Below are 10,520 nucleotides of genomic sequence, written 5' to 3'. Positions count from 1 at the left end.
TTTTTATCTGTACAAAGGTGTCCTTCATTTTCTCTACCCAGCAGTCGTTGACCAATTTTCTTAAGTATGTAGGCTCGGTGTTTCTAGTTGTGTCAAAATGTTCTTTCCATGCATGGTGGAGTAGCAACCTTCGTTCTGTATACGTTTTCTTGCATGCAACACACGAAAATGTTTTTTTAGAATGGCCCTTGATACTCGAGTCGTGGGCCGTTTTTATATGGCGCATTATCGAGATTTTACTATGGAATTCTTCGTTACAATAATCGCAAATACATTTTGAGTAATTGATGCAGTTTCGTAAATGTTTGTTGTAAAGGTCGATACGGTAAAATTTTAGGTGACAAATATGACATTTACAGCGAGCCGGTACTTCTCTGTGCGTAAATAAATGGGCTTTTACATTACACAAGGGTCCTTTTATAACTTTCGTGCAAATTTTGCAAATTGTTTCTTGAACTTTTCTCTGTTTCTTCGCCATTGGGCACGGGTCGTTAGTGTATATGATGTATTAAACAAACAAACAACAAACAAAAATTAAAAAAAATAAAAAGGAAACAAAATTAGAATAAAGTAAATAAAATATTACTTATTATTTACCAATGATATTTACTACATTGCGTATTTATATTTTTACATGAATACAAATGTCAACGTCAATTGTCATTCTTGAAACTTGACACTGTTTTTTTTTTTAAGATTAAATGGCCTGGTTACAGGACTATATGACAATCTTGATACTGATAATATCGCACACTTAAAACATAAGTGGCACTATACAAAAAAATTCATTTTTGAGTTAAGTATGCAGTCAAAAGGCATAAAACGAAACGCGCCTAACGCAAAGATCCCGGTAGCTCTAATGCGTCAAATTTTTGCTAGATGTCGCTAGTGTCACTTATGAATTTGTCACAATTTGTCCGGTCGGTAATTGATAAACCGGCACTATGCCATTTCACGTCAAGTCTCCGGTGGAAATCCTTGTCGAGGTGAGTCAAAAACTGGCACTTTGTGTAAAGTGCCACTTATTTAATTAATTTGCTTTCGAATATTTACAGTGAGTAAATGCATAAGTGGCAGTTTGAATATAATGCCAGTTATTTAATAAGTTTAGTGTGGATTTTGTTTTTATACGAAATTCAATAACGGGCATTTTCTTTAAAGAGCTATTTAATCAATAAATATGCTTTTAAATTTTCGCTGTGCGTAATTACATTAGTGTCAGTTATATTATGTTAACTTTAATTAGGACTTTGTTTTTATTCGAATTTAATAATAAAAAAGGCATTTTGTTTAAGGCTTTTTGTATTATACTATCATGGATCCGAAAAGAAGTAGATGTAGAAGTATAATAGAATTATCAACTCAGAACAATCAAAGAAAAAAAGAAAATGATGACGATGATGGATCTCAAATTACTAAGCCTGCTTCTAAAAGAAATTCCGATAATGTTGAACCGCTTTCAACAATGAGTGCGTCCGATTTGAACATCATGAGAAGTTCATCCTTTAAGCTCTTATCACAACCAAACTAACACTGACGATGGTAACTTTTTTCTCGCCTCAGACGATGACAGAACAAACTTTCCATCAAATAAAAAATGCAGGAGATCAAACTCAAACTCGTCGTCATCGTCTTCGTCGTCCAGCTCGTTCTCATCTTCGTCCTCAAGCACATCATCCAGTTCAGCTTCAGCTTTGTCTATACAAAGGCCATAACCTAACCCAACAAATTACTCAAAGTAGGTACTATAGACACACGTAATAATTTCGACCCTTCTAATCCGGATGACGAAACAGAGAACCCAAAATGTAAAGTAAAAGGAATGACCAAATGCAAAAATTGATGACATTTCCTTCACTCAGATTGTTGAAGTTTCTAATAATCATCAAATAAGTGATCATCTTCCTGCTGATTCGAATCTTAAAAATAGTCTTGCTCCGAATGATGGTTATCTTGTCGCCTCTTCCAACCCTGCTGATAACGTCGAAATCATACATTTTAATACAAATGACACAGGAACGATGAACGATACTGCAAAAGAAGCTCCAACTCAGCCAGTTGATGCAATTACAAGAAAACGAAAAAGAATAAGATCGTTACATACTACAAATATTGTGAAGATACTAATAAATACAGGCAAAAATATGTTTCAAACTCAAAACGTTTTTCCAGCTAAAATGATTAAGCAACCTTGTGGAAGTACATGTCGTCTGAAAATCGCAGATAGAATTTCTGAAGAGTCACGAAAACTTATTTTTAACTTAACAGAGATAAAGCCCAGATATAAAATATATAAAAAGATTAACTCTAATAGAAAACCGAAGAAGGTTAACGAAGTTACTGCAAGATTTTTACTGACCCGTGATAATTAAACCTTTGATACGCTGATTTTTACGTAACTTTAACAGTTCCTACTTGGAAAGAATTTGACCTTAGCAAATTAATTGAAATACCTCTAATAACTGTACTGATTAGTAAGTAGTAAGAACAAGATTTTAATGTTAATGTTATTTATGACAATACTTTTATCTAGATTCAAACAGACTTGTTAATTATGAATATGTGTGGTAATTTTGACCGAAAACTATGAGCATGTGCCAAATAAATATAATTCTTTATTATTTTAGTAATTCTACTGTTTTATTTCTCTCTTTGTTATTATAACAATGTAGGGAAAATAACATTTTAGAGGTCATTAAGCAAAAAGTTTTGAATAACTAGAAAACTATAACCGACACAATACTAAACATTTTTTTAAAATGCTTCTCCATTAATAAATAATCAATAATTTTATTGTTTGCCACTGGATACTGAAACAGCGTTAGTCAAACTGTTATTTTAATCCGATCACAAGTCTATATTTATATTTTTTTAGTTCCATATCACCAATTCAATTTTTAAAAAATCTTAAAACGGCCGTACTGTAAAATTAACATTTTCGTTTAGTGCCATTTATGTTTTAAGGGTGCGATATGTTCAAGATACGTTACTAAACGAGCTAACCAGAGCTAACGATAGAATACATAAATTATAGTACCTACTTATATTACAAATGCGAAAGTTTGTGAGGATGTGTGTGTGTGTTTGTTACTCTTTCACGCAAGTACTACTGAACCGATATACAATGAAATTTAGCACACATATAGAGGGTGACTTGGATTAACATATAGGATAGGTTATATCCCGGAAATCCCACGGGAACGGGAACTATGCTGCTTTCTCTATGAAAACGCGGGCGAAGCCGCGGGCGGAAAGCTAGTATTATCCGGAAAGCTAATATTATAACCACATTATAACCGACACACTTAATTATCATAATGTTGATCATAATAATAAAGTGTGTCGGTTCGTCGGTTCGAACTCGCCCTGTGATCGATTTTTTCTATTCTTTAAAAATTTGTAGCAAAATATGCGGAAATGGGATGACGTTATTTTCAATGTTTCCAAAATAAATAAAATAATGGAATGCCATTACCTATAACTAAGTAAGTACCACAGGTAAGTACCAGTTTTATTACTTTAGTAGTTAGGTAAGTAATGTTTTAAGGAAAAACTAATATAACGCGTATATCGCACTCCAGCTAAGTCTCAAGTTAACTCATACGGGTTATATCTATATTTTTATTCTAGCTTTACAACGCGGCCGCGGCATCGCCCGCGTTGTCTTAACCATAACATATAGGTATTATTTTAAAACGAAATACATGGATTGATCCAAAAGTAATGATAATCAACATTAAACAACGTGATTATACTTAGTTAAATTGTATATGTATATGTATTTCTCTACATAGTCTCATAGATAGACAACACATTTTGTTCTTTTTTTAATCTGAATTCTTCCTTAGAAAAAAAAACATTGTGTTCATCAAATTCATTTAAAAATCCCCTAACAGCAGGCGTCAATTCGTTGTCGTCAATTTTTTTGCCTCGAAGTTAATATACAGCGTTTATACCATAGTATAAAAAGAGAAGTAGGCCAGCTCCTAAACTCGCGCTGGTGCGGTCGGACCATACATTAATACATTAATCTATTATAAAGCTGATGAGTTTGTTTGTTTGTTTGAACGCGCTAATCTCAGGAACTACTGGTCCGATGTGAAAAATATTTCGGTGTTGGAAAGCCCATTTATCAAGGAAGGCTATAGGCTATATAAATCATCACACTAAGGCCAACAGCAGGGGAGCCACGCGGGTGAAACCACGGAGCGCAGCTAGTATTTAATACTTAAGCATCGTAACGGTATAAGTTTTGTGTCACCATAAAAACAATTTTAAATTTCACACGACATAAAATTTGGAAACAATAAAATTTTATATTGTATTTAAAACTACATAGTTAATCATTAATCATCAGTTCATAATAAGAAAAAAATGTTTGCGGTTATATTATGTATCATTATTTCAGGTAAGCAAAAACCATAGCAAAAATTATGTAAAAAGTTTGAAGTTACGTATACAAATAAGATAATTAATTGTAAATACTAGAGATGCGCCGAATAGTGGTTTCACCGAATAACCGAATACCGAATACTATTCGGTTAGAACCTTACCGAACCGATTATTCGGCCGAATTATTCGGTTCAATGTTTTGACGTGTTTTGATGCGTAAACCGGTTCTAACGGGTCGCAAGTAGCTGCCGGCTCGGTACCTCACCGCCCGCTACCCGCGTATATCGCCCGAGCACTCCGTGCCGTCTCAGTTGTGTTGAAACTTCGCACAAAATATTAAAATTTTTAAATTGTTTAAAAATTTTATATTTTTACTTTAAGTTAGTGTTTGCAATATGAGCGGACGTAATGTCATTTTCTATTGGGCCTAAAAGCATTGTCTTCAGACTTCAGGATTTAAAGTACTATAAATATTAAATACTGACTAAGTTCTAATAATAAACATGATTAAATTATGTTGATGTAAGTTTACAAAATAACGTTGGTTTGAAATGTAATGATCGTTTTATTTTATACAGGGTGTAATCGTTAAGTGTGCACAGGCGATTATTCCATAAATATTACAGATATCAAAAAACTTTTAACTCATATTGAAAGTACTATACCTAATGAGTAAAATGACAATAATAACTTTTTAAAAATAAAACGAGAAATATCCAAAAATGTTACATGAAACATTCATACATTTAGTATGAAATATGACTATTTCAAACATTTAATATGAAAGGTTTTGCTTTGTTATTTGATTTTGTGCTATAATTATTTCGCAAATTTTAATGAAAGTTCATTTAGAGACTGTAAATAGAGCTCGATGTGGAATACAATGGTATTCCAAATCGAGGATGTCGTCTCGAACATTGTATGGGACAATGTATGGGAGCGTTTCATGTAACATTTTTGGATATTTCTCGTTTTATTTTTAAAAAAATATTACTGTCATTTTACTCATTAGGTATAGTACTTTCAATATCAGTTTAAGGTTTTTTGATATCTGTTATAGTTACGGAATAATCGCCTGTGCACACTTAACGATTACACCCTGTATATAAGTATATTAAGAAGAGCTGGAACGTCAACACATTTACACATTGCACATGTTAGGCCGGGAGATACTGACACAAAATTTCGGGTCATTTGTAACAGGATGGCGGTCTAGAGGGGTCTTACTTATCCGACGAGTGTGACTTACGCCCACGCGACTAGTCCGCCGGTACCAGCGTTCTGACCATCATTTTTCTTTTTTTCATTGCGTAATAAGACCTCTGTAGAACCGCCATTCTGTTACAAATGACCCGAAATTTTGTGTCAGTATCTCCCGGCCTATGTATGTGTCATATTTTGCAATTGTTTATAAATACAGGGTGATGTAATTGGTGTAGTACGAATATCTAAAAATCTATGAAGAATTTTGTGATACAGTAAATGGAAGAATTATATACTATTTTACAGTATTTAATAAAATCATTTTATTTTTTGTTCATTTTCATTAGAAATTTCAATTTTTCTCACCAAGGTGGAAATTGGGATGATAAGGATCTTGTTAGAAAAATGTAAATTTTGACTAAAATCGGCATTTTTTTTTCAAAAATCAAATTACTAATTAATAATCAAAGTTATCCACAATATTAAAAAAATAAGCCAAACTATACACAATTTTTACTTGATGCAATCCTCAAAGATCATGGACATAGTGTATTGCGCCTTCCACCGTACCATCCAGAACTCAACCCAATAAAGTTACTATGGGGCATAATTAAAGGGAAAGTAGCATCACATATAATGTGGAGGAAGGAAGGTGGAATTCCTCCATCGAAAAAGGGAGGATCCTCGACCAGTCAACTCAACTGGCCGGCCGTAAAGGCCCCGATGGATGATGTCGGAAAGTTGTATATATAGCTCTGTAGCGAAAACATTTCGCTTGCGCGATTCAGAGCGAGGTGTCGCTACAGACATCACGTCGGGGTCACCACTGTGGAGGAAGGAAGGTGGAATTCCTCCATCGAAAAAGGGAGGATCCTCGACCAGTCAACTCGACTGGCCGGCCGTAAAGGCCCCGATGGATGATGTCGGAAAGTTGTATATATAGCTCTGTAGCGAAAACATTTCGCTTGCGCGATTCAGAGCGAGGTGTCGCTACAATAATATTTCTTAGATATTTTTACTCGACCAAAGTTAGGACAAGACTGCTCCGCAATCATTATCAAAACAACCATCCGTGTGTTGGGACTTGGGAGTGAGCACACGTGTTATTTGTATTGTTTTTATGACCTGAAATTTAATTATTATTTGATAATTGAATGATTATTAACCCCTTATTGCATGAATTATTAAGGAGATGAAATAAAAATTATTTTTCTGCAAAAAAGTGTTTATTAGACCTTACATTATGAGATCAAATTGAGAAAAAAAATTATTTATTTATATTATAGAAAATATATAACGGCGCCATATATGGACTCGTATGCAGTGTTTGTTGTATTTTTTCTGTCATATATGGCTTCGTATGCAATTAGAAAAAAGTAACTAATTAATAAAATAAAAACATATTCCGGACTAATTTCACACACACGGTTGCTAAGCCCCAAACTAAACTTAAGCTTGTATCCTGAATGAAAAGTCAACTGATATGCTACATATTATACTTAACATAAATCCTATCCTACTAATATTATAAATTCGAAAGTTTGTGAGGGTGGATGTATGTGTATGTGTTTGTTTGTTACTGTTTCACGCAAATACTACTGAACCGACTTCTATGAAATTTAGCACACATAACATTATAGAGGGTAACTTGGACTAACACATAGGATAGGTTTTATCCCGAAAATCCCACGGGAACGGGAACTATGCGGGTTTTCTTTGAAAACGCGGGCGAGGCCGCGGGCGAAATGTTAGTACTTTATATGGATACCTAAATAACACCCAGAATCACAGCCAACTTATACTTCGTGAAATTGCTTAAAACAATTACGTTTGTCATTATAACATAATTAAACACGTTATATTTTTCACATTACGTGAAGGAACGAAATTGGAACAATATAGGCATAACTGACGGGCGTTCTTCTTCCAAATTCGGTAATGACTAATCCCATCAGATCGTACAGAATCAAAGTGAAAATCTAGATGTCCTGCAGGAGTTTTTCGTAGCTTTTTTGCGGTAATTGGCTAGTCAGAAATACTGAGGAGACTCCAGAGATGCCGATGTTTCTAAGTTTTTGAGAGACGACCACGTCTTTTGGTAATAAGAGCTTTCCCTGACTTTCGCATTTGCTCTGAAACGGCTAATTAAAAATCATACAGTGGCATATAGCATGAGTCTGTATTTATTGATGATGATATGATATTTACATGCTTGGCAGTGAGATAAAAGTGTCCAGGATCGATACTGGAACAATCAGTGAAAGTATCCTTGAATGCATACCAAGCCACATATGCCATAATATATTTTTGACGGAATGCATACGAAGCCAAATATGACAGATTTGGAAAAGTACAAAAAAACATGATTAAAGCAAAAAAAACAACCTAACCAAATGTTTTACCTTATTTTAGAAAGACTAAAGAATGAAGTAATATTTTTTTTCATGGCTTTACTCACGTTTTTGATATTGAAATCTTAATTTGAAAATCACGGTTTTTTCCGCGCACCCAAACCGTCGCACGCGCTAGACTAAATCTATAATATAGCTGATGGATAATATTTACACTGTCTAAATTAATTACATTCCAATTCTCGATGAAATGCTGTTTAAGATGTAAGGTAGTTTTTTTAGATATTGTTTATAGTTAGCCTATAAAAAATTCATAAACTTCGTCGTCCATATATGGCTTTGTATGCGGTAAGGGGTTAATACTTTTATCCAATTGATTATTTTTAGAATAAATAATTAAGTTCATCAATTGATTTACTTTTAAATTATAATTTTACAGGTAAATTATGAGAGCTTTCATAATTATATTTGCATATATTTATCTACAACGCACCCATTTTACAATTCAAGTCTAAAATGAAACTAGAGTCGCATTTATTTTTGAACATACTGTAAGTGAAATTGCATAAGTGTGAGTACTGTGAACATGCCAGCTTTCCTTAATTGACCGATACCTTAGGTTCAAACATTCTTCATAGGATTTCTTTGACTTGTGTATAGTATGACATAAATCATTCATAATATGAAGTTATTTATTTAGTTCTATAGCCAAGAAAGTAGAAATACTCATACCGAATATATTCGGCACCTAAACCGAATAATTCGGCCGAATACGAATAGTGAAAAAGATGCCGAATATGCCGAATACCGAATATGTATTCGATATTCGGCGCATCCCTAGTAAATACATATTAAAAAAATACTTATACGCAAATAATATTGTCTTATTTTAAGGAGTAATACAATCGAATTCATATGTATTGGTGCAAATCCGGAAATCTAATAATCAGTCAGATGTCGATGCTATGATACATAAAATTGTACCGAAAAATACTGAAGATATCAGCGCTCGAAAACATTCCAATGACAGGAAGAATACAGATAAAAAATATAATACCAGAGACAATTTCGTAGTGGCGGTAAAAACAGATCAGAGACAATCGAATGAAGACGGCGGGCAGTTGGAAAATAGCATTGTGGATTTTTTCAAAACATTGTTGGATAATTCACCCAATTATAGATCGAAAACCGGTTTAAGTGAGTTTGGTGAAGTATTTTAAATTTTTATGTAAAGCTTGTTGGAGTTTAAATACATATTATCTTTAAAATACATAAATCTAGTATTTTAATAAATAATTACTTTTTAATATTCAATAATCAAAATACCCTTTAATCTATATCACAAACACTCCTTTGTAGATTAAGTTTTATGGCACACAAAATATAACTTTGCATTTTCTAAAACATAGAATTGGTATTTTTGATTTCCCGTTCAATCTGTAGATAGGTACAGTACGCGTCACGTAAAAAGAACGCTGGATGAAAGTGATGGGGTGTGTTTGTACATGGATCGAGTTTTGCACGAAAGCTATGTGCCGATTATTTTATTTTTGAACTAGGCTCGCGAATCGTGGTTTCGCAATTACCTATGTTATTTTTATAACCACCTCATAACACCAAATAGACCGATAAATCGCCAATGCGCAGCCATCCTGTAAGCGTTCTTTTTACTTGACGCGACCTGTATATTATATTTTATTAATTTCAGAGCCAGAAACAGTACAATTTCGTAGCGGAAAATCATCAACAATGTACGAAATAAACACGGACACAATTTTGTCGTCTCTACAAGAATTGCTAGCTTCAAAAAAGTTTCGTAAATATGCTGACACACTTGCGAATAAAGCGGCGATTATTTACCGCGCTATTAGAGAAGAAATGCGCAAGGAATCACAGAGCAAGTAATATAGGACAAGGAATAAGCAATAAAACTCTATCAACATCTATCATCATTCTTTTTATAATAGAATATGTACGAACTAATTATATTCTTTTTTTTTAAATAATAAAGTTCGGTTTATTTTATTATTTTCAGTAACAGCCTATTATTGATACATAATATGTTCTGATTCCGAATAATTTAGTTGTTTGAAAAGCGAAGTAGGCATGGGTCAGCTTAAGTTATTTCCTACTAATATTATAAATGGATGTATGTGTGTGTATGTTTGATAGTCTTTCATGCAAATACTTCTGAACCGATTACAATGAAATTTAGTACACATAATATAGAGGGTAGCTTGGATTAGGCACATAGGATAGGTTTTATCCCGGAAATCCCACGGGAACGGGAACTATGCGGGTTTTTCTTTGAAAAAGCGGGCGGAAAGCTTGTTAAAAATAAACAATGACAATTTTAATATAATTTTATTGAGACATCCATTATAATCTAGATTTACACCAACTTAATATTTAATAAACAATTATGATTATATACTTTCGATTCCGTTAGTCGTTATTTTATATAATTAAAAATTGTCAAAAAAAATTAATATTAATATACTTTGGGACAATAATTAATAATAATGAATATACTTTAGGACAATAATATATACTTTGGGATAATAATTAATAACA

At 33.1% G+C, this 10,520-nt stretch overlaps 1 protein-coding gene and 1 long non-coding RNA gene across 2 annotated transcripts; both read left to right on the top strand.

The window, feature by feature from the left end:
- Positions 1-956: 956 nt before the first annotated feature.
- On the top strand, positions 957-2,630 carry LOC123704805. The gene is made up of 2 exons (XR_006753181.1): positions 957-986; positions 1,296-2,630. It is a non-coding gene; the product is annotated as an uncharacterized LOC123704805 (long non-coding RNA).
- A 6,246-nt stretch (positions 2,631-8,876) lies between these two features.
- LOC123704796 lies at positions 8,877-9,872 on the top strand. Its single transcript, XM_045653296.1, has 2 exons — positions 8,877-9,143; positions 9,655-9,872. Exons 1-2 carry the CDS (start codon positions 8,912-8,914, stop codon positions 9,849-9,851), a joined length of 429 nt encoding a protein of 142 aa, XP_045509252.1. The 5' UTR covers positions 8,877-8,911; the 3' UTR covers positions 9,852-9,872.
- The last annotated feature ends 648 nt before the right edge of the window (positions 9,873-10,520 follow it).

The sequence above is a fragment of the Colias croceus genome, chromosome 30, assembly GCF_905220415.1.
Source record: "Colias croceus chromosome 30, ilColCroc2.1".
In the NCBI taxonomy this organism is placed as follows: Eukaryota; Metazoa; Arthropoda; class Insecta; order Lepidoptera; family Pieridae; genus Colias; species Colias croceus.
This window is presented reverse-complemented; position numbering and strand designations above follow the sequence as displayed.

Excerpts from the sequence above, each read along its gene's own strand:
- LOC123704796 (XM_045653296.1), top strand. The coding sequence starts at position 8,912 with ATGATACATAAAATTGTACCGAAAAATACTGAAGATATCAGCGCTCGA. Across the intron at positions 9,144-9,654 it reads TAGATCGAAAACCGGTTTAA|AGCCAGAAACAGTACAATTT; the intron begins GTGAGTTTGGTG and ends TATTAATTTCAG.